The sequence below is a fragment of the Curcuma longa genome, unplaced genomic scaffold, assembly GCF_044706935.1.
Source record: "Curcuma longa cultivar G26 ecotype Majalengka, Jawa Barat unplaced genomic scaffold, ITB_CL_G26_1.1 contig_27228, whole genome shotgun sequence".
In the NCBI taxonomy this organism is placed as follows: domain Eukaryota; kingdom Viridiplantae; phylum Streptophyta; class Magnoliopsida; order Zingiberales; family Zingiberaceae; genus Curcuma; species Curcuma longa.
Window position 1 is genome coordinate 1 of NW_027433355.1, and position 25323 is coordinate 25323.

The 25323-nt window shown below is 35.9% G+C and overlaps 1 protein-coding gene, 1 long non-coding RNA gene and 1 pseudogene across 2 annotated transcripts; 1 reads left to right on the forward strand and 2 right to left on the reverse strand.

Annotated features, from left to right (window-relative positions):
- Positions 1-1158: 1158 nt before the first annotated feature.
- On the reverse strand, positions 1159-3056 carry LOC141818994 (zinc finger BED domain-containing protein RICESLEEPER 1-like; annotated as a pseudogene).
- Positions 3057-5689: 2633 nt separating this feature from the next.
- Positions 5690-7000, forward strand: LOC141818992 (uncharacterized). The gene is made up of 3 exons (XR_012601025.1): positions 5690-5974; positions 6506-6665; positions 6776-7000. It is a non-coding gene; the product is annotated as an uncharacterized LOC141818992 (long non-coding RNA).
- A 13040-nt stretch (positions 7001-20040) lies between these two features.
- Positions 20041-25081, reverse strand: LOC141818993 (uncharacterized; the record flags this gene model as incomplete). Its single annotated transcript, XM_074706383.1, has 6 exons — positions 20041-20160; positions 21039-21192; positions 21295-21386; positions 24625-24783; positions 24862-24910; positions 24999-25081. Coding segments are annotated over 6 exons (657 nt in total), but the record flags the coding sequence as incomplete, so codon positions are not given.
- Positions 25082-25323: the final 242 nt, after the last annotated feature.

The following is a 25323-nucleotide window of genomic DNA, read 5'->3' on the forward strand; positions in this document are numbered from 1 at the left end:
GAGGGGAAAGAGTTACTGTCGAGATTGAGAAGGGCACACATCAAAGGTAACCTCGATTCCAGTAGGTAGAATCGTCAAACGAGTATAGTTTTCGCATGGATCTTCTGGAGGGATCCTATTTTCCACTGCGTATATACAATTAAAATTGTTTGATGACGCATATAGATCCCTACACAAGGATCACATCCACTCACCCTACCTCTTCAATTGGTATAAATAGAATCCTCCATATGCTGGAAATCTCATCAATCAATCATCAGATTCATCGATTACAACTCTCCTTGTGCATTCATCTCATCTTGCATTCAGAGTCCAAGAAGCCTACGAGAAGGTTCGTCGGTCTCGAAATTTGAAATGCTACTATTCCGAGACGTTCGTCGTTGTATCTTGGGAACGAGTTGCTGCTATCCGTAAGCACCGTAGCGGAGCAATATCGTTTACGGAGATAGTGTCGAACACTAGCCTCGACGATCCATATCAGTTTGCATCCTCCCGAAGCTACCGGAACCAACACTACTTACAATAGAAACTACCCTATAATATATTAATTAGACAACTGAAACTCCCAATTCAATCAGTCTTGCTTTTAATCTTCTTGCCGTCAAATAATCAAAAATTGAAATAGTTAAGTACAAGATATTTGAATTATAAGAAAAATTTTTCAATATGTTACATGAAACCACATAGGAAAATCACAAGATAAAATGATGACTTTGTCAATACCTCTTGAAAGGTGATAATGAAAGCAACATCTAAGTCAATTGAATTTCTTTAATGTATGATTTTTCCTTTTACATACATAGTATTAAAAAATGACACATTTGACATAAACAAAATAATATATAAAACATATGATAGCAAGTAAATAATTAATTAAATAGGATGTTTATGTACTCACTTTTAATTTTCTCTTTATTTCTAATGAGCATCTAATGAATCTGATGCACAAACACTTAGATTGTGTCTGTTCCCAGAGAGGCACGATGAGGATCAATTACTCTACCACCGACACTAAAAGTTGATTCAGAAGCCACTGTAGTTATTAGAATTGAATACAGTACATCACAAGCCAATTTTGATAAGATCCTAAACTTTAAGTTGTTAATTCTCCACCATAACAATGCATCAAAGTCAATTTTATCTTCACAAATAACACACCCTTGATCCAAGTACACATCTAGTTCAGATTTTACTTGCTCAACACTGTCAACATTCTTAATGTAATTAAAAAATTGTGCCCTTACTTTACCTTTTCCTCTTCCATTTAAATTGCTCTGACCAAGAGAATTTTCTTTTTGAGTTTCACCTTGAACATTACTACTACCAACACTAGCCTTATGAACTTCAACATACTATTGTACAACATGTACAATGTCTCACAAATCATGGAAATGTGCTCAATTGCATCACTAAGAGAATATATTCCCTAAAACATCATTCAATTAACTTCATTTTATTCCTTGGATTTACACTGCTGCAATAGAGATCAATAAATTATCAAATTTAGCTTTCATCTTGTTAGCCATTTCTGCCATGAAACTTCCTTCATTTGCACTTGCTTCATTTAACAACTTTTTTATAGTGTAAAGTTCAGTAAGGAACAAGTTAGAAGTAGGATATTCACTTCCTGAAATAAGATGAGTTACTTCATTAAATTCCTCAAGAAATAAACAAACAACAGTAACCTTCTTCCAATCCTTCTCACTTGGCAAAAAAGTATAAGTTGCATCAAGGTTGTCAAACTCGCGATTCCAGTGTCGACTCGGTTAGGGGTGCACAAACTCGTATTGTAAATTCGTATCGTAAACTCGTACGAGTTTACAGATAATCCAAAAAAGAGTTATAAAATGTCAAATAATATATATTTGATCATAACTTCATAAGAACAATCACTATTTCACATATCTAATAAAAAAGCATAAACATAGTTATCAACAACATGTTTTCACATATAAAAAAAGACTAAACATGAAATTTTAACATGAAAAGATATGAAATTTTCAAAATTTATGTTTCAACATCAAGTTATAAAATGATAAATTTAAAATTTCATACAAAAATAGTCCAATAGATACACCAAATAAGCTTCCATTGTCCAAATTTGATAAAAGGAAACATCAAACAAAGATTTCCTTTGTTTATCGAGTTTACCGAGTTTGACCGAGTTTGACTAAGTTTACCAAGTTTACCGAGTTGACTCGCAAGTTTACGAGTTTACAAGGGGGGCCCGAATTTAAGCTGATTCAACACGGAATTGAAATAATAGTTCGTAAACTCGCCGAGTTAACTCGCGATTTTGACAACCTTGAGTTGCATCCCTTGATGCATATATAGGAAAAACATCTTTGAACTCTAAAGCAGCTGATAACATGCAAAATATTGCATTCCACCTTGTGCAACAATCCAAAATAAGCTTCTTTGAAGATAGTTTCAATTGCTTTGAAATTTCACTAAATATAGTAACATGAGTCTCTAAGGCAGTTATGTGTTTTACACTTTCACGCACATTGAAAATAATATCTTGGATCTCAGATAACCCATCTTGCACTAACAGATTCAAGATGTGTGCACAACATCTTACATGAAATAATTTGCCACCAAGAGGAAGATTATTTTTATAGGAGAGATTATCCTTCAACATCCTCACAACAACATCATTATAGCTAGCATTATCAACTGTAATTGACCATATCTTATTTTCAATTCTTCATTCAACCAAGCACTTATTTAACACATCACAAATGAAAATATCATTATGAGGTGGAGGAACATCTAAAAAATTCAGATTTCATTTCTGTAAATTCCAACTAGAATCCACATATATAGTAACAAGTGTCAATATATTCATCTTTCCATTTCTAGTTGCATATCCCTTGATTTCCTCCTCAAGATCCCTTGATTTCCTCTTGAAGATATTTATTGCATATCCCTTGATTTCCTCTTGAAGATATTTATTGCATATCCCTTGATTTCCTCCTCAAGATCCCTTGATTTCCTAAAAAAGGGCAGCCCGGTGCACGAGGCTCTCGCCTTGCGGGGTCGGGGAAAGGATCCATTGTACGCAGTCTTACCTTGCCTTTGGCAAGAGGCTGTTTCCAGGAAAGGATCCCTTGATTTCCTCTTGACGATATTTATTGCATATCCCTTGATTTCCTTCTCAAGATCCCTTGATTTCCTCTTGAAGATATTTATTGCATATCCCTTGATTTCCTTCTCAAGATCCCTTGATTTCCTCTTGAAGATATTTATTGCATATCCCTTGATTTCCTCCTCAAGATCCCTTGATTTCCTCTTGAGGATATTTATTATTCTTGCTGCAATTACTGTTGTAAATTTTCCTATAATAGGTCTAAGATTAAGGGATCTGATTATGCTTACTATTTCAGACCCTAAGATCAAGGAATGTATTGATGTATATATATTGTAATTCTCTTAATGAAACATAGACAATTTTTTCCAGAATTTCTTCTTTGTTTTGTCAACAAGTGACAACCATATATGAAATCTTCTGATCTGACTTCCATAAATTAGTAGTCACACAAACCCTATTCACATCTTTTAATGATGTCATTACTTTTTTCTTCTCAATTTCATAAGAAATTGTGCAATCTTTTTTCACAGTAGCACGACTAATCTTCTGATAATGTGGAGTCGTTGTCCTCATCAATAAACTGAATATTTCATATTCTAAGAAAAGGAATGGCAGCTCATGAACAATGATCATGTGAGAAAGAATCTCCCGTATCTTCCCATGATCATACTTGAAATATTGGGCAGCACTTTGACAGTTTCTAATTCAACAATAGTTGTAGAGACAGTAAGATTGTTTTGACTTTTATCATTAATCTGCTTCCTCATACAACCCTTGAGGTGCCACAAAAAATGGGATGTAACACCAAACTTGTTTATTGTGAGCCGATGTTTATAATGAATACATTCGGCCTTTATTGTCTCATTCGGAAGAGTATTCTCTTTAAAGTCATCCCACGCTTTGGATGCCCATTTTCTTTTCTTTGAAGCATATGGACTTTCATCCTCTTCTTCAATTGTCTCAAATTGTTGCACATTATTGGTTTGAATTATTTTATTGGTATTATTTGTTGAAGGTTGAATTTTTCTCACAGTAGGGTTTATGGCAAAATCTTTAGTTGATAAATGCGGAGTTGACATTGAATATAAAAGTCCTGTATAAAAATTGCATAAAAAAAGACTACAAGCAAACTTCTAAACATGAGCTTGTAAAAAACAGGAGTAAACAACTTCTAAAAACAGGAGTAAACAACTTCTAAAAACACACATAACACTCTAAAAAAGCTTACCCAAAGCTTACTTTACACATATAACAAGAGCTTCTAAGAATTTCTAAATTGCATAATAAAAGGCTACAAGCAGGAGCTTCTAAAAAACAGGAGTAAACAACTTTAAAAAATAAGAGTAAGCAACTTCTAAAAACACACATAACATTCTAAAAAAGCGTACCCAAAGCTTACTTCACACACATAACAGGAGCTTCTAAAAATTTCTAAATTGCATAAAAAAAAAAGGCTACAAGCGGGAGCTTCTTAAAAAAGGCTACAAGCAAACTTCTAAACAGGAGCTTCTAAAAAACAGGAAAAAAAAAATACTATACACATTAGTGCACAGCTATAGGGGGAAAAAAGATAAAAGCTATATGCTTAACACTTTTTTAGGTCTTTTTCTGCTATAGAAGCTAGGTTAGTGACAACCGGGAGGTGCCCCAAAATACATAATTTGTATTTTCCCCTTATCCGCAGGTATTACTTACCGATGTACCGAAAAGTATGGTCGTAAGACACTATCCTTACCCCCAATAGCCTGAGTAAACAATTTCTAAAAACACACATAACAGCAGTAAAACTAGGAAAGAATTAAGAAAGCAAAATTTCTCACCTCTCACCTCAAACAATAGCTTGAAGAATGGAGATCAAGGTTGAAGGACTGCCGGGACTGATGGGTTCGAGCTTGGAGATTAGGGGTTTCTTGCAGCAAGGCGATTCTTGAGGCGGCGAGGCGAACGGTGAGGCGGACGGCGATTCTTGAGGCGGCGAGGCAAACGGCGAGGCGGGACGTGAGGCGGACGGCGTGGACGGCGTTTTCCCGAAGCTCGACGAACGGTGAGGCGAACGGCGAGGCGGACGGCGTTGCTCGACGAACGGTGAGACGAACGGCGATGCTCGACGAACGTCAAGCTCTTTTGGAAAGCGGACGATCGACGCGAGGCTGCGGGAATCGCCACGATTACGTAAGTTAGGGTTGTATGGTTTTTTTGTTTTTTGATGGATGAGAATCGGTATCAACGGTGATGAGGATTTTTTATTTTTTTTTTTCTATTTGTTTATTAAATGGAGTATTTTTTTATTTATTATATGATTTAATTAAGATTCTGTCAAAAATAAAACTTTTAAAAAATCTTAAAAATTTTAAATTTAAATTTTTTCTAATTTTATTTTAAAGAGTAAAAAGAAGAGATCAGGAATTCAGAATGAGGGAGGCTAAAAAAAATTAGAATTAATGACGAAATTAATGATGGAATACCAAATTCGTCGTTAAATCGTCGGCAACGCGACGGAATCCTAGAATAGCGACGGAAATTATTTTCCGTCGCTAAAATCGCTAGTTAAACGCGACGACCTCTTTTCTTGTCTTCTTTCTCTGCTGCGCGACCCGAAACCCTTTCTTTCTCCTCTGTCGGCGATTCCCGATCCCCTTTCTTTCTCGCGCACGGCTTCCTCTCCTCCAGCGACCTCCTCCCGGAGACCTCCCTCCGACATTCTCTCACACGGCACTGCTCCTCCGGTCTCTCGCGCGACGATTACTGCTCGCAGCGCACTCTCCCGGGTTTCTCTCCTCCGGCGATTTCTGCTACGCCATTCTGTCGTCCGGCGATTTCTACACCAGCGTTGTCACCGGCGTTGTCTTCGGCAAATTCTGCACCGGCACAGTCTCTCCAAAGGTAAACCCTTCAGCAAGATTATGTTAGGGTTAGATTTTTGTTAATTGAAGATATATGGTTAGTTTCATTTTTGTTATGGTTAATTGAAGATTTATGGTTAATTGAAGATTTAGGGTTACTTGCATTTTTGTTAGGGTTTATTGAAGATTTAGGTGTATTATCAGTATCAAATTAGGTGTGATGCAAGTATATGTGAATGCAAGTATATTATACTTATTAGAAATGAAATGCTAATTGCTTACGTATTTATTCACCCTGTTTAATTTCTTCTACTTGTGATCATGCTTGTATATTTTACTTGTTTATTGCTTATTTGTTTGATCACCAGGCTTTCTTTATTATTCTGGTCACCATGCTTGTGTAACATTTTTATTTATTGTTTGTTTCAATCGATATTTGCAATTGTTAGTAGATACACTAATGTTAATTAGAATTTTTGATCATCAAACTCAGTTAAAAGAGTTTAGATGGCAATTGAATGAGAGCTTCATGCATTTGGATTTCACAGATCAAAAATTGAATACATTATAGGATTTGAAGAGTCTCATCAAGCCCAACTGCGCTATGAGGCAATTGGAGAGCATATGCACGCAATTGCGGCTGTTATGAGTCAAACGCCACAGCCCGTGCACGGCTTTGACTCACAGGAGACTTAGGACCCTGATGACCCTGATCAGTAGATGTTTGCGAAGTATATACCATTAATTTTATTTTTAAATTATAACTCGTAAACATGCATTTTCATCATAGATACATATCATTAATTTAACATACTAACCTATTTTATTATATTTTTTGCAGGATTGATATTTTGACTTGCACAGTTGATATGTTTTTCTTTGTTAGTGGTATGTGAACATTTGATACAGTATCATTGTAGATATTCAGATTTGTGGTATTCAGGTATTATGACTTTTTTGTATTGATCAGATGTTATGACTGTTATTGTATTGATCAGATATTGTGACTGTGTTTGTATTTGTATTAGTTTTGATGTTGGACTGAATTTGTATTAGTTCAGATGTTAAAAACTATTTGTATTGTGTATTTGGACGGAATTTATAGTATTTATGTTATTGTATTGGAGTGTTTACAGTATTGTGGTGTTTATGTATTGGAGTGTATACAGTATTGTGGTATTCATATTAGATTGGATTGATTGATATGTAAACAGGGAATTCAGAAAAATTAAAAAAATATATTAAAAAATTAAATTATTAACGACGGAATTATAAATTCTGTCGCTAATAAGGATTTTTTTTATTTTTTAAACACTTTTAGCGATGGAATTTTAAAATTCCGTCGCTAAATCTAATTTTTTATCGGTTTCTACAATTTAGCAAGGGAATTTAAATTTCCGTCGCTAAATAGCGATAGAATTTTAAATTTCGTAGCTAAGTTGGTATTTTTTAAATTTTTTTTAAAATGTTAGCGATGGAATGTTTAATTTCGTCGCTAAGTTGGTTTTTTTTTATTTTTAAAAAAATGTTAGCGACGGAATTTATAATTCCGTCGCTAATTACCCATTTAAATTTTAGCGACGGAATTATTTATCCGTCGGAAAATTTAGCGACGGCCTAATTATATCCGTCGCTAATTGGCGATGGCACTGAATTTCCGTCGTTAAGCTGATATCAACGACTAAAAAAATTGCAATTCAAATATTTCGTCGCTAATCAGTCGTTAAATTGCATTAACGATCGATTAGCGACGGAAATATTCCGTCGCTAATCTAATCTGAAGTATTTTTAATTTTTTTTCTATTCTGTTTATTAAATGGAGTTTTTTTATTATTATTATGATTTAATTAAGATTATGTCAAAATAAAAATTTTAAATTTAAATTTTTTCTAATTTTATTTTAAAGAGTAAAAAGAAGAGATCACGATGAGGGAGGAAAACGATGCCTTTGTAAGGGTATATTGATGCGGGGATGGTTTGACCTAAGGAGTCAAATTTTAACAGATCATAACTTTTGACTCGGGAATCAAAACGAGACACGGTCAGACGCGTTTCGAAGCTCTTTTAGAAATCTTTATTCGGTACTGGGTAAAACCCGTACCAACCCACTTTTGGCTCCATCTGACATCATTTAATGCTCCGTCTACCTCTCTGAACTTATTTTTTACTATTTATAATAATTTTCTATTTTTATTTTTTTTAGTATTTTTGATTTTGTTAAGGTTTTGATTTAATTATAGCTTATTTAAAATCATGTTTATCCATTTACGGTCAATTTGATTGATTAATAAATTTTTTTTGGCAAAAACCTATAAGCAACGTCGTCGGTGGCTTTCTACTCATTTTTTCTATTTTTTTCGATCTTGATCCCTTCTCAATTCTCCTTAAATTTTCTTGATCCCTTTTCAATTCTCCTCAAATCTTTCGTTTTTGGAATAATCACTATTCTGTCCGATGTCAGTTGTTAATTAAAGTTCTTTCAGAGACATTTATTAGGTATGGGGTAAAACTCGTACATATCTATTTTCGAGCCCATCTGATATCGTTTAGTGCACCATCCGTAGTTCCGAACTTATTTTTTATTTTTAGGTTTTTTTGATATTTTGACTTTTTCACATTAGGGTTTCGGCAAAAACTTTAGAGGTGGTGTTATCGTGGTTTTCTATCTATTGTTCTAATTTCTTAAACTTGTTCTTGTTCTCTCCACAATTCTCTTCCAATCTTGTGTCTCTAAAGTAATCACTATTTTGTCGAGCTTTACATATGTTTTTAAGAGATAAATATAGAAAAAGAAGAATCAATTAAAATTTTAAACATAAGATATATAATTTAAAAAATCAATAATAATAAATATAATTATAATAATTTAAAGTTAATAATTAATAATATTTTTAAATTAATCTAAAATTAAGAGTAAATATTATTTTTTAAAAATATATAAAAATAAATATTAAACACATAAAAAATTAGACTTCAAAATAATAATAACACGAGTTTCCTAACGAACACATTCGCAAGCCTCCTAATGAACACGTTCATGAGCCTTCGAACGAACACGTTCGCGAGCCTTCTAACGAACACGTTCACGAGCCTCTTAATGAACACATTCGCGAGCCTCTTAACGAACACGTTCGCAAGCCTCTTAACAAACAGGTTCGCGAGCTCACGAATCAAATACTGGTAAGCTCGAGCTCGGCTCGATTATATTTTGAGCTCGAGCTCGACTCATTAACGTAATCGAACGAACTCGAACGAACTTTTTTTTGAATCGAGATCCGAATAGCTCGTGAGCGGCTTGGCTTGATTACACCCCTAAGACACTTCAATTTAATCAATACAAATAAAATACATCATAACAAATATAATTTTTAATTATTATAATATGAATATTTGATCAATACAAATAAAATGTATTATAACAAATATAATTAATAACAATTATAATATAAATACTTCATCTCGGATTACAATATCATTTCGATTCGGATCAATATTAATAATATTGTATTGTAGTTCATAACTTCTATAATATAGACACTTCATATCTATCAATATTAGTTAATACAAGTCAATATCATATTATACTAATTATGAATCACTACTCTTAGAACATACACAATCGTCGATTAGCCCTTGCGGCATATAGTGCAAACGGTGAATGCATGATATTTCTAATGTAACAGTCAGGAATTAAATTTCGTAGGAACTCACGACTTGAATTTTACCTCGCCATTCACCTCTTGTCTGTGTATTTGAATTCCCTTCCTACCCATGGGCCCCACTCTGGCGCTCTGTTTGGGAGGATGTGAGGGAAGGGAAGGGAAGGGAAGGGAAGAGTAAATAAGGAGAAGGAGAATTTTAACTTTTGTTTGGAATGAAGTAAATTGAGGGGATGGGGAAAGAAGGGTAAGTTGCTGCCTTGCATGCTCATGAATTGCTACACTTTCTTATATTTCAATTTGAGGTGTAAGGAAGGAAAAGGGTAACTCAAAAATAGTTTATTTCAATTTTATTCTTATTTTAAAATATTAATTCTCAAATTTAGTTGAAAGCCTTCTAAAATATTTCAATCTATTTAGGTATGTCTTTTTTTCATCGTCGCTCCTCATACAACGAGCGTCGTCATCGCCCAATGTCTAACCACTCACATTCCACGAAGTCAGCATCGACCCTCATCACAAATCTCTCAAAGAACAAGACTCAAGAAAACAAAAATAATCTTAATCTTCTTTTTGTCCTCCTCCAAGGAAATAGATTTATCCAAATAGCATGTGTACTGTCTATTTTAGGACTTTTCATATCTCAACTTCTACATACAATACTAATAGAATTTTATAATTTTTCATCCATCCTCTTTATGCATTGTCTTTTTTAAAAATTGATGATATTTTTATTAATCTTGCCAATTGATTGAACACTTTAATATACTTATAAATTATATCTCTTATTAAAAAAATCATCAATGAAAGAATTTTATTTATTTTCAATTTTTATTTTTTATAGTTCCGTTATCTTCCTTTAACCAGAAGAGATGGCACTTCATTCAGGACTGCTTTGTTGCCATGCTTGCTGAAGTTGCACAAATGGTGTTCGCCACATCGATAACAAACCTGTATCTGACATCCCCCCTGGCAAGCCTTTGCATTGCATCGTTCACTTGGTTCATTCCGACGATCTCAATTGTTATGGGTGTATATATCAAGCCCGGTTAGTCAAGTCAGACGAGAGGTGTCGGGTGCGATGCCGCGGGACTGGACGAATGGGTCGAACTGAGTTCTATGCACCCCCAAGTCGAGTCCTCCTCTCAGGAACAGGGCATATGGACCGAGCCGAGTCCTACGAAACCACCAAGTCAAGTCTACCTCCAGCACCGAGATGAACCCTCACGAATGATACCTTGCCAAGACGCTGGTGTCAAATTGCAGCCAGCCCACCCGGCCCTGATAATTATTATATCGATTCAAGATCATCACTTTGGCCCTCGCTCTCGAAGCAAGGATACTGCCGTGTGCATCGAGGGGATCCAGTCGGCTCGGCCCCTTTTGCCCAGGACTTTTCCTCCTTGCCCGAAGGGGCCCGCTCGGCTCGGGCGAGGAGCCTGAGTCTGAGCCGAATCACTTGTCCAAAGACCCATCCACATCATTAGCTTATTCTAATGCTGAAAAGGACCACTCCCCCATCGTACGGTTATGAATGTTCCTCTGACACCCTTGCGCGTCACCATGATAAATCTTCGGTAAATAGCAAAACATACTCTCCTAATGTTAATCAGCGATGGGACATTAGTGTTGGCCATACCATGTTCCCTGACATGCATTCATAACGACGATGGAACTTTAGTCACATCCCTGATGTGACCCCACAGCATCAAACCATATAATAGGTCAGTTGGTTACTTGAGGGAGGTATGCAATCTCATACTACGCTTCTCCATTGCTCTACTTCTTCTTTTGCCTCCCCTACTGACTTAAGCATCGGAGTGGTCGCGCCAGGACACTCCTGGCCTTCCATCTCACTTTCCTCTTGTGTGCAGGTGTTGCCCTCAAGCTCTCCCACCTCCTCTCCCCTCCCCCTTTGTTCTAGCAGTCTTGGTGTTGAAGAAGGTGGTCGAAGCGTCCTGGTGCAGATCTCAACAGGAACATCAATCATCGGAACAATGTTGTGTTCGGCCGCGAAATCCATCATCTCTTGTGTTTCCTTCAACCCCCCAACCATGCTCCCAGCTATACTCTTGCCTCCTGCAAGGGACACCCCCAAACACTTCACCTGATCATGAACAGATCGAACACACAAGAGCAATCAGTGGAAGTGACTTAATTAGCTACCTGAAATCAAGCCGAACGTCGGCAGCTCCGGCGTCTTGTTCGGCGAGCCGACCACAATCAGCTTGCCATAAACTTTCAGCAAGGCAACCAAAGTTGCCAAAGAGAGAGCACCATAACTTGTGCTGATGATGCCATCCATAGTGCCACTAGCAGCCTGACAAATTAAAAAGAAAGAAAGAATGAATGAATGTTTCATACGGACACCTCCATTTGCCTGACTAGAAACCGGCTCCTAAGGCTTCGACGGCTTCCTTTTCCTTGTCAGGCGGAAAAAACGGCGAGGTGGCCGCCACCGGAAAAAATCGCGTGCGGAAACCCCGAAACCCGCCACCGGATCCGTGCGAAAGAAAAATTCGCAAACTCGTTTCTACCTAGATCTACTCTAGATCTACGAGTTTAGTAACCATTACCCTCGGTGCGTGCCCTTCGCGTATCCCGCTCGTCCGAAATGTTGCCGGATCTCGAGAGCGTCAAGTGCCGCTCCTCTATTGGTATCCACTCGGACAAGAAGTGGAGAAAACCAAAACTCAAGGTGTGCTAGCACCTTGAGAGTTTTGGCTAGCAAGAGGAGAGGGAGAGGGAGAAGAAAAGCAAGATGGAGATCGAAAAAATCCACTCAACGTTAAGCCTAAAATGCCTTCTTTTTCTCTCTTCACATGTGACCCCCACCATTAAGACACTTTAATCCCTATTAAAGCCATAAACTCCCATGAGTTACAACCTCTCTTGTAACCTCCCATGAGGTGGCAACCAAGGTGATGTGGCACCACTCTATTGGCCATCACTTATGCCACCTCAACATAAAGTCAAGTGGTCAAGTCAAGACTTGACCATGAGGTGGCATGAGTCAAGTCAACATCTATGATGACATGGCATAAAGTCAAGTCAACATGGATGATGACATGGCACAAAGTCAAGTCAAACTTGATCTCCAAGTCAAGTCAAACTTGACCATAATTTCTTCCTTCTCAAATCAAGTCAAACTTGATTTCTAATCTCCCAAAGTTGATCAAATCAACTCCTCTAGTCTAGTTTGGATTACACTTAACCCAACTTGATTCATCACATGAATCTAATCCTCATGGTTCATCACATGAACCTAATTTCCACCTAATTGCCCTTTGAGTGTGACCCTATAGGTTCTTGTAACGTTGGCAATGCCCTAAACTCATTTAGGTGCATAAGTAGTGAGCGGTATCTAGCAACACATCACTACTACCCAAGTTACAAGAATGTTGAGATCCAACATCACCTTGTGACTACTAATTGTGACTCTCACAATATGTGACCATGTCCTTCTATCCTCGATATCTAGATTGATTAACCCGAGGCATAGACCGTGTCATCCTCTAATCAATCTATGTCTTGAACTCCAAGTAGACTCACTCCAATCAAACGAGCTCAACATCTCATGTTGACTCATTTGGGCATGGCCATGCACTCTAGTGGTCTAACTCTATCAAGAACTAAGATATCGCTCCCGTCATATAGGAGGGATAGATCCCATCTACATCACTCACATCCCACTACATAATTCGTTATACACCCAGTAATCGCCTTTATAGTCCACCCAGTTACGGGTGACGTTTGACGAAACCAAAGCATATAACTCCTTATGTTGGGAACCATGATGACTTCAGGTCCAAGGACTAATAGTCATACTAATAGCCACATGAGAAAGTATATGACACTCATATAACGATCCATGATACTTTCTCATGGCGGGTCATTCAGTATACATTCTCTAATGCATACCCATGTGTCAACTTGATATCTCATATCCATGACTTGTGAGATCAAGTCATCATGTTGACCTACATGCTAGTCTCTATGCACTAACATTGTCCTCGAATGTTAATACTTGACTAGGAATAGTTTAGTGTAGTGTTCTCTATATCATCTCACTATCGATTCAACCAATCGATTGATATAGATACGAACCTACTACACAAGGACGCTATTATACTTAGTTTATTTGGCACTAATACAAGTAAGTATAATAACCACCAAAATAATGCCTTTATAAATCAATGGCGTGGCCCTGTCCAGGGGCAATCGGGGATCTTGACCGCGAAATATGGAGTCCAGTAGTTCTCGTACAGCTGTCAACCATACCCGACGCCGACCTTGATTGAGCGGCACAACCGGGCCTGGCCGATCGACGATCCAATTAGTGAGATAATTGTTGTATTCATCGGAGAAGATAGGAAATTAAATTCTAAATGTCGAATACTGTGAACGATCCGCTCGCCGGAGGGTGCGGAAGTTGTGGCCGGAGGAGGAGGAAGTGGAGGGGCGGCGGTCGAGGCGGCCGGAAGAGAATCCGGAACCGTGGACGTGCTCGATGGGGCCGGAGTGGAAGCCGCCGTCGATGGGGCGGGAGTGGAAGTGTTGGCGGTCGGAGCTGATGGGGCCGGAGAACGAGCCGGAAAGACGCGGTTGCAGGGGAATCAAGGCGAACGAGGAAGAGCTCTCGAAGGAGACGGAGGAGGAGCAGGCGAGCTGGATGCGCTGGAAGAGCGGCGCCGTGGAGAGTGGCGTGGCCACGTTGGCGCTTACCACTGCCCCGGATATCGACCGGAAGGCAGTGCCGCCGCCGCCATCGTCGCTGTGATGGATGCGGGGAGGCGCACGAGGAGGCAGAGGAGGCGGACAAGGATGAGTCGGCGAAGGGGAGCAGGCCGGACATGGACCGTTTCTTGTAAGTTTCCACGGATGAAAATGTTTCCCAGAGTTTTGAAAACGGGGATGGCAGCGTTGTCGCCGTTTCCAGACAGCGTAGGTGCCAAATGCATTCAGAAATCAGATGCTGTGTCAGACTTGTTATTTCTTAATTTGGAGTTTATTAAGAATAAGGTTCCTAATTAAAAGAACATCCTTATTTATTAAAATCATATATACTTCTTATTTTAAAAATATATTTTTATTCTAATATTTTAGCAATTAATGATTGTTACAATTATTATAGTAGCCATTAAATTTTAATTTTTTTATCTTTTTAAATAATTTTAATTAAAATTAAATAATATTAATAAGCTAATATTCTTTTTATCAAATAAAAACAAAAATAATTAATTGTATACATTATAACAACATGGTACTGAAATAAAATAAAGATATTATTATTTTAATGTTTTAAAAAGGACAGACAAATTCTTTTACTGATTCTCATAACGAAGCTAAGTACATCTAAATAGCTAAAAGAAGGATTGAGAAGGATAATTGTTTACTTCAAGTTTATAGGAAACAGAATGGTTATTTTGTGAACAGACTTAAAGATAGTCGAAGTTTCTATCTATTATTGTACCAAGTCTTATCTATTATATCTACTTTACAGACTAATTATGGGAATTGAGAGCCGATACCTTTTGGGGAAGGTGAAGGGGAAGAAGAGGACTCCGGAGGTGTCCTTTGCTGCTCAGCCAATAACATTCTTCTGCTGCTGCTGTTGTTCTGCCATGGCTTTTTTCTCCTCTGTTATCTCCTGTTCCTTTCTGAGAAGATGCCACAGCGATGGAGAAGGGGCAGTAGGGCCTTATTAATGGACGAGGCCAGTCTGTAATTGGTGGGCAATGGGCATAGTGGTCCCCACCGTTCCCTGCCAATCATGAAGGTCTGGGCTCTACCAGTCTTTTTTTTTTTTGTAAAAAATAAAATTTGTCATCCAGCAGTCTCACACGATTGATCCTACGATCATCTGTAAAAAATAAATCAAAAAGTTATAATTGACCACGATGAAAGAGGATATTATCTCGACTTCATAAAAATTTAAATCTCTATATATTTCTACAACTCTACTCTATCATAACCAATTCAATTATATTCAAAGGACCCTTGCCTACCTTTTCCAATGCAGAAAAAGGATGACACAAATCTAAGACAGCGAGTTAGTTAGCTATCATATTCACACAAATTTAAAAAAATAATAAATCCCAGTCAGTCTCATAGACTCAATCCCTGGGGTGGCCGGCCCGGTCCCACAGAAGTTTCTCACCAACCACCAGGGTAAATCGGGAAGCGCATACGGCGGCCAATCCAGATGTCCAACATCCTTTGATTGCGTTCCCCATTTAGAGGAAAATTCCTGTAAATACGTCGTAATTAGGGATCGAACCGCGGGTCCCTATATCACAACCCGGATGTCCTACCGTTGCACCATTGCCCCAGGGACTATTCACACAAATCTAAGATAGCGAGTTAGTTAGCTATCATATTCACGCCTTCCATTATCAATTTTTTTAATAAAGTATATGGAGAAATTTTATTTATTCCACCATAAAAAATGTTTATTTTATTATACTTTTGGGGAATGCCCTTGATTAAAAACCATTTAAATATCGTTAAAAATGGTTGCGATGTATTAAAAAGATTTTCTTTAAATGTCCTGGCGAAGAAAAAAAAGGCATGGTTTAATTGAGAAATGAAAAGGGACGAAAATTAAAAGATATATATTTTTTTATTATGAAAAGAGCGTTCCATTTCATATCAATATTTTTTTTATTTTTTTACATTGTTTTATTTATTTTTTATTTTTTACATTGTTATAATAATTATAAATTCATAATTATTATAATATGGACATTTCAATTTAATCAATACAAATAAAATATATTATAATAAATTTAATTTTTAATTATTATAATATAAATATTTGATCAATACAAATAAAATGAATTATAACAAATATAATTAATAATTGTTATAATATAAATATTTTATCTTTAATTACAACAAACTTTGATTCAGATCGATATTAATAATATTGTATTATAGCAATTATAATTTATCACTTTTGTAATATGAACATTTCAACTCTAATCAATATTAGTTAATACAGGTCAATATCATATTATAATAATTATGAATCATTGCTCTTACAACATACACAATCGTGGATTAGCTCTCAGGATATAGTGCAAACGGTGAATGTATGATATTTCTAATGTAACGGTTAGAGATCAAATTTCATAGGAATTCATGACCTAGATTTTATCCCACCATGCGTCTTTTGTGCGTACCTAAATCTCCTTCATACCCGTGGGACCAACTCTAATGTTTTGTTTGGGAGGAGGTGAGGAAAGGATAAATAAGGAGGAGAATTTTAACCCTTATTTGGGATGAAGTGAAATAGTGAATTAAGGAGGGGAAGGAGAAAGAAGGGTAACTCCACCGTTGTAGGATTATGAATCATTACAATTTCTTATATTCCAATTTGGGGTGTAAGGAAAGGAAAGAGAAATTTAAAAATATTTTATTCTAATTTTATCCCTATTTTAAAATATTATTTCTCAAATTAATTCATCTATATCTTTGTATCATCGGTCCTTACATAATGCGTGCCATCATCGTCCAATGTTCAACCGCTCACACTCGACGACATCGACATTGACCCTCATCGCAAATCTCCTCGAGGACAAGACTCAAGAAGATAGAGACAGATAATCTTAATCTTCTTCTTCTTCTCCAATGATATAGACTTATCCAGACATTCATCTTCCTTTCTGCCCAAATAAAATAACATATATTACGTTAATAAACCTTCCATCCCTTCCAAATAAGAAAAACATAAATACTTTACTTTCTCTCTCTTTACCTTCCTTTCCCTCTCTTCCCTTTTAGTTAATAAACCTTGTATCACCCCATCCAAATAGAATATAGGGGTTACTGAGATGGCAGATCCACTTTTTTTTCTTACAGCATACATAATTCATTTCTAATTAATAATAATCAATATTATAATATAATTATGACAAAAATCATTATAATATTGTATAGTAATTATAGAATTATAATTGTTATAATTACATAATAATATTTATGATCTTATAATTCATACAATAATATTAAAATAAGAGTAATTTTGAAAAATAAAATATGTCAATCAAAAATGTACACATGAACATTTGCTAAGCAGGAGTAGAAACAAGATTAGAGAGATGTTGGCTTATTTCACAATGTACACTACATATTCAGTGAGGCGATAATCCCATGAGTTAGAGACAGATATAGAGCATATAGGAGAGTTAGAGAGTCAGTACTTTACATGTTCTAGTACAAAAAAGAAGAAAAAAATGGATGTTGAGGAACTGGACATTTGCTTAGATCAATTCAACTAGGGGTGAGCGAAAATTCAGTTAAACCGAATAAATCGATCAAACCGAATCAAATTTTTAATTCGGTTTGGTTATTTCGGAAGTTCGGTTATTTTTTTTAAAAAAAATCGATTAATTTGGTTCTATTTTGGTTTTAAATTTTCTTATTCGGTTAAACCGAATAAACCGAATTAACTAAATTAATTAAATTAAAAAAATAATTTATAAATTTTAAGTAAATAAATTTATAAATCTCTAATTTATTAGTAAAATTTTTATAATATTTAAAAAATTTTGGTTAATTCGGTTAATTTAGTCGAAAACCGAATTAACCGATAAAATATCGGTTCGGTTTGTTCGATTTTTATTGGGAAATTCGGTCGGTTCGGTTGGTTCGAAAAAAATCGGTTTATTCGATTTTTGGTTAATTCAGTTCGATTTTAACCGAATACTCATCCCTAAATTCAACAGTCTCCCTCTTGCTTGACAAATTCTTGGCGTACTTTTGGGCCTTCTTCGGAAGATGATCTAGGACAATACGCCCTGATTTATAGCCGTCCTCCAGCATTTTCCCAATTTTATCGCTCCATTCGTCTGCTTTTTCAGTTCTACATACGGTCATGCACAACCCTATCGTAATAGTTCAGCATTGACCCCAGCCCACAGTTGGAAGTCCTGCCATACTCTTCCAAAACACGCGCTTCCCCCTCTGTCAAATCCTCGCTAATCTGTTACACAGACAATGCTATTGATCTCATGTCACAATATAAAAATGATGATCCTACTTGGCATCGTCAACCACAGATGTCATCAGCATGTTACGGCTCACACCAGATATAATGCGATGTTTTTAGAAGGTTAAATCTTAGGCCTTCAATATCCAAACACAATAATTGGTAGTCAAAACTCAATGACCGATGTAAAGACCAAATCTTCAGATTCTTTGTTCTTCAGAGTTCTAATTATCATTAGATGAGCGGCAAAGGAAGGTCATTACTTGAAGAATCATAATTAATAAGGTCACAAGATCACTGCCAATACTTTTTATGTGTATGGCATGCATAACTGAAAATCCATGTCTTATTGCAAAGGGGAAAAAATTAGAACTTCCATACAAAAAAATATGGGCTTTAACGACCGAACCCCAGTTCGGTCACTATTTTAGCGATTGAATACATTTCGATCGTTAAATAATAACTACCGAATAGAAATTCGGTCGTTAAATTCTTTTTTTATCGTACGATTCTAAAATTACTGACTCATTTATATTTCGGTCGCTATCTTAGCGATCGAATTTATATTTCAGTCACTAAATAGCGATCGACTTTTAATTTTGATCATAAATGAGACGCTATCTTACCGACTCATTTATATGTCAATCAAAACTGTACACATGAACATTTGCTAAGCAGGAGTAGAAACAAGATTAGAGAGATGTTGGCTTATTTCACAATGTACACTACATATTCAGTGAGGCGATAATCCCATGAGTTAGAGACAGATATAGAGCATATAGGAGAGTTAGAGAGTCAGTACTTTACATGTTCTAGTACAAAAAAGAAGAAAAAAATGGATGTTGAGGAACTGGACATTTGCTTAGATCAATTCAACTAGGGGTGAGCGAAAATTCAGTTAAACCGAATAAATCGATCAAACCGAATCAAATTTTTAATTCGGTTTGGTTATTTCGGAAGTTCGGTTATTTTTTTTTTAAAAAATCGATTAATTCGGTTCTATTTTGGTTTTAAATTTTCTTATTCGGTTAAACCGAATAAACCGAATTAACTAAATTAATTAAATTAAAAAAATAATTTATAAATTTTAAGTAAATAAATTTATAAATCTCTAATTTATTAGTAAAATTTTTATAATATTTAAAAAATTTTGGTTAATTCGGTTAATTTAGTCGAAAACCGAATTAACCGATAAAATATCGGTTCGGTTTGTTCGATTTTTATTGGGAAATTCGGTCGGTTCGAAAAAAATCGGTTTATTCGATTTTTGGTTAATTCAGTTCGATTTTAACCGAATACTCATCCCTAAATTCAACAGTCTCCCTCTTGCTTGACAAATTCTTGGCGTACTTTTGGGCCTTCTTCGGAAGATGATCTAGGACAATACGCCCTGATTTATAGCCGTCCTCCAGCATTTTCCCAATTTTATCGCTCCATTCGTCTGCTTTTTCAGTTCTACATACGGTCATGCACAACCCTATCGTAATAGTTCAGCATTGACCCCAGCCCACAGTTGGAAGTCCTGCCATACTCTTCCAAAACACGCGCTTCCCCCTCTGTCAAATCCTCGCTAATCTGTTACACAGACAATGCTATTGATCTCATGTCACAATATAAAAATGATGATCCTACTTGGCATCGTCAACCACAGATGTCATCAGCATGTTACGGCTCACACCAGATATAATGCGATGTTTTTAGAAGGTTAAATCTTAGGCCTTCAATATCCAAACACAATAATTGGTAGTCAAAACTCAATGACCGATGTAAAGACCAAATCTTCAGATTCTTTGTTCTTCAGAGTTCTAATTATCATTAGATGAGCGGCAAAGGAAGGTCATTACTTGAAGAATCATAATTAATAAGGTCACAAGATCACTGCCAATACTTTTTATGTGTATGGCATGCATAACTGAAAATCCATGTCTTATTGCAAAGGGGAAAAAATTAGAACTTCCATACAAAAAATATGGGCTTTAACAATCGAACCCCAGTTCGGTCGCTATTTTAGCGATTGAATACATTTCGATCGTTAAATAATAACTACCGAATAGAAATTCGGTCGTTAAATTCTTTTTTTATCGTACGATTCTAAAATTACCGACTCATTTATATTTCGGTCGCTATCTTAGCGATCGAATTTATATTTCAGTCACTAAATAGCGATCGACTTTTAATTTTGATCATAAATTTACGACCGATTAAATTTCCGTCGCTAGAATAGCGACCGATTAAATTTTGATCGCTAATTAGTGATCAAAATTTAATCGGTCGTTAATTAGCGACCGAATTTATATTTCGGTCGTTAATTTAGCGATCGAAATTTAATCGATCGCTAAATCTGTCGTTATTTATGAGTTTTTTTTTAGTGAATTGGGGACATGAACATTAGAAGAAGCAATTGATAATGCTCAATAGAACATGGTCAGAAAAAAGATTAATAGATAACTTACCACTAAAGGTTTGTTCTCAATAAGAGCGGTTCGGCCACAGCTTGTGATCTTCATTGCAGTCGCCAACCTCTTGATCTGCCAGTCAATTGGCAAATCATGCACAAGCGCAAAGAAATAGGTGACATAACCATATTCTGGCCGTTCCAACACTATTCTGTAAGGGATATGCTTTAGAAGTAATACTTGATTGCAGTTAATGAGCTAACAAAATAAGATATTTCAAAATACAACACACTTGAACAAGCAAGTCAATTACCTGTTACTCAAATAAAATATGAAAATGAATGATTGAAGATCCCTGCACCATCCCCATTGGACTGGGTTTTCATGAAGCTGCAGATCTCGAACCTGAGGAAGAAAATTATAGTTCAAACTAAATAGGAAATGGAAGAATATTCAAGGAAAACTATTGTGATGTACAAATGCTAAACTAATTCCACTAAAAAAAACTCATAAATAACGACGAATTTAGCGAACGATTAAATTTCGATCGCTAAATTAGCGACCGAAATATAAATTCGATCGCTAATTAGCGACCGATTAAATTTCGATCGCTAATTAGCGACTGAAATTTAACTGGTCGCTATTCTAGCGACAGAAATTTAATCGGTCATAAATTTACGATCAAAATTAAAAGTCGGTCGCTATTTAGCGACTGAAATATAAATTCGGTCGCTAATATAACGACCGAAATATAAATGAGTCGGTAATTTTAGAATCATATGATAAAAAAAGAATTTAACGATCAAATTTCTATTCGGTCGTTATTATTTAACGACCGAAATGTATTCAGTCGCTAAAATAGCGACCGAACCCCAGTTCGATGGCTAATTAGCGACCAAACCAGATTTCGGTTGCTATTTTAGCGACCGAACTGGGTCGTTAATTAGCGACCGAACAGGTTGGGTCGCTAATTAGCGACCGAACAGGTTGGGTCGCTAATTTTATTTCTTAAACCCATTTTTCCCCTTTTCTGCCTCTCGAGCCCTAAACACCCGCACACTCTCTTCTCTTCGCTACTGCGCCCCTGTCCTCTTCACTGCGCCGATCGCTCCAGTCTCCTCCTCCGGTAGGTTTTTTCCGACGAGATCTCCTTCTCCGGCGTCTCAGTTAAGCCCTATTTTTTTCCCTTTTCCTATTCGTCCTTTCCTTCCACCTTCCACCCTTTCCCCATCCTTTCCTTTCCATTTATTGGGAGGCGGTCCTGTTGTCCCTCCTGGTGGACTCGGCAACAACCGATCTGGGAGGTCCTCTAGGTCTCGTCCTCAAGGGATGGAGATCTAGGGTTGTCGCTGATCATCAATTCCCCTTCAAGGTCCTCATGGAGGAGCTTTACTTCGTCTTCCTAGGCTTTTCCTGTGCTACAAATTTATGTATAAACAAATTTGTCTTCAATAAAAATTAATTTTTTTATCATTTAGATAAAATTGTGATGTGTAATTTATATCTTGGATTGAAAATATAGATTGGATGAGAAATAGGTTTGACGTTAATTGTATCTAAATATAATCGTGATATACTGATAATTTTTTTAAAAAATATAGGCAGAATTAGCGATCGAATATTAAATCGATCGCTAAATTAGCGACCGAATTCTAATTCGATCGCTAATTTAGCGACCGATTTTTTATTTTAGTCGCTATATTAAAAATCGAATTCCAAATCGGACAGCCAATATTAACAATCGAAATCGGATTCGGTCCCTAATTAACGATCGAAATCAAATCTGATCGCTAAAATTAGCAGCCGAAATCTATTTCCGTCGCTAAAATTAGCAACCAAATTTGTGTCGCTAAAATTAGCAATCGAAATCAAATTTGGTCGCTAATTTTAGCGACCGATATAAATCGGTCGCTAAAATTAGCGACCGAATTTGATTTCAATCGCTAATTTTGATTTCGGTCGCTAATTTTAGCGACCGAAATAGATTTTCATCGCTAATTTTAGCAACCGAATTTGATTTCGGTCACTAATTAACGATCGAATCCGATTTCGATCGCTAAATCAGTTTACGATGAATTTTTTTATGAGTTTTTTTCGGTCACTAATTGGTCGTTAATCGGATTTAGCGATCGAATTTTTTATTGCTAATTACTTTTTTTTTTGTAGTGTAATGAGCATAGAGAAGCTTTGAACCTTCTTAATCAGGGAAATTAAACAAGCTACATAATAAGGCTTTGACCCCTTCATGTGGCGTGTTCTTGAAAACTTGAACATGGAAGCTCGTGCAGAAAATAACTGATGTAAAAGGCCCAAATATCAGTAATTGCTGAAATAAAACTTCAAAGCAGCAACAAAGGAAAAGACTTCATTTGCCCAATTGTCTCACAAAAAATACTTGAATATGATCAAAGGGCAAAAATGGATTTTACATTATTGCTCGAGTAAGCTAAATACAAGATTGGAAAGACTATCCTAGGTAAATAATTACTTTTTATTACAGATATTCTGACATGATTATGCAACAAAATCAAGCAGTACAAGTTGAAACGTACCATTCTGATATTTGCCAAAACCTTATATTAATTGATATAATCTCTCCGTACCACCCATACTGATAGTGCCACCCATAAATTAGTACCGATTAGTATTGTGCCACGTCAACTCTCATGCATCACGTCAAGATGAATTTAAGTAAAGTAACATTTATTATTCTGTAGTTTGCTTCTCCAAAATTACTAGTTTATTTGATTATTTTAAATTTCAGTCTTATTTTTAAGATAAAGTCCAAAAAGTGAAGAAGTACAGAGGATTGTAGGAGAAAAAGTAACATAAATACATCTTGCCTGAAATGAAACAAAAACATTTTTAATTGACCTATCCAATTAATAAATAAGTGAACGAGGATTAAATAGTAAAAGCCACCTTCATCATAGTCGACTTTAGCACATATTGAAGCATGTTAAATATTGAAACAATATAGTAAAATAAAATTTGTTTCATTGACTATCCTATTGCTAGTCTTATTTTTTAAAATAAACAAACTAGAAAAACAATATCAAAGAAGTAAAAGTAACCAAATTTATCTCAGCACACTTCTACATGTGGTGTCAAAGGTTGACACAACATGGTGTCCAAACTACATCGTCCAGCTAGAACTGGAACTCTGACATGAAATGATACTTAAGTCAAGCACAATATCAACAAAAGTTATATATGTATTTGCCTAAGCAAGTGAATATTGAAAAAGTCAACACAATAGTTTTATATGGTTGGATATAACATACGCAATTGCATGTGCATCAAATAACTTGTATTGGTTTATTTAAATCATATTGATTTAAAATTCTAAGTTACTAATGTAGAATAAATGGGAAGATCATAAATCCATGTTCTTCAGTCAGTGAATCTCATAGAAGATCAAATTTTCATCAGTGAGAAGATTATTCAACAACAGAGTGTTGAGACACTCTTAAAGGCCCAACTATGACTCAATCTTAAATACAAATTAACTTAACTTACAATACAAATCAACTCTTATCATAATTTATTCTACTAAAAAATTTTGACTATTAATCACATATGCATTCTGTAGTGGATGGATTACATAACGCCAGCAGATACTTTTGGAAAACTTAATTTAAGCCCTGCATTTTACATGTTCATTAACATGACAAACCTTATTGATCACCGTTTCAAGCTCGGTGAAATCATCATCTTCTTCGGAGACCTCTAGAGCTCCATCATCTTCCATAGTCTCATAAAGCTTGATATCCTCAATTGATATATCTTCGTCCAGCAAAATCTATCAAACAAACAAACAATTGGCATACAATGTGAGATGAAAACATGAAAGATCTAAAGCTGTTTATTCAGAATTTACCTGCAGAAGCCCAGGTGCATCTTCTTCAAGTGCTTCCTTTACTGAACTCCTGTGTTTACAGGATCAAATTGCACCAAGATGTCATTAACAATCATATATAACTATATAAGCAAATAGGACAAGGGATCAGCATTTACGTTGCAGTCTTCTTTCTTTTCCTACAAACAGATACACCACTTGTAGTGTTGTCTTGTTCAAAATGTTGATTCTTGGGGAAAAACTGTTCGAATGAAGGACCAAACTAAATTTTAAGCTTCAAATCATTTGCTACCTCATTACAAGAATAACCAAGCAGTTTAAAGATGAAGGAATTAAAGAACTAAAGGGATAAAATTAGCTTCAGTCAATTTAGTCTCCATGACTTGTGTTTCCATCTGGGTCTGTTACTAAGGGGGAAAATTATTCTTACAACAAAATCATTGACTTGTACACAATAACACAAACAAAAACAAGGGTGAGCAA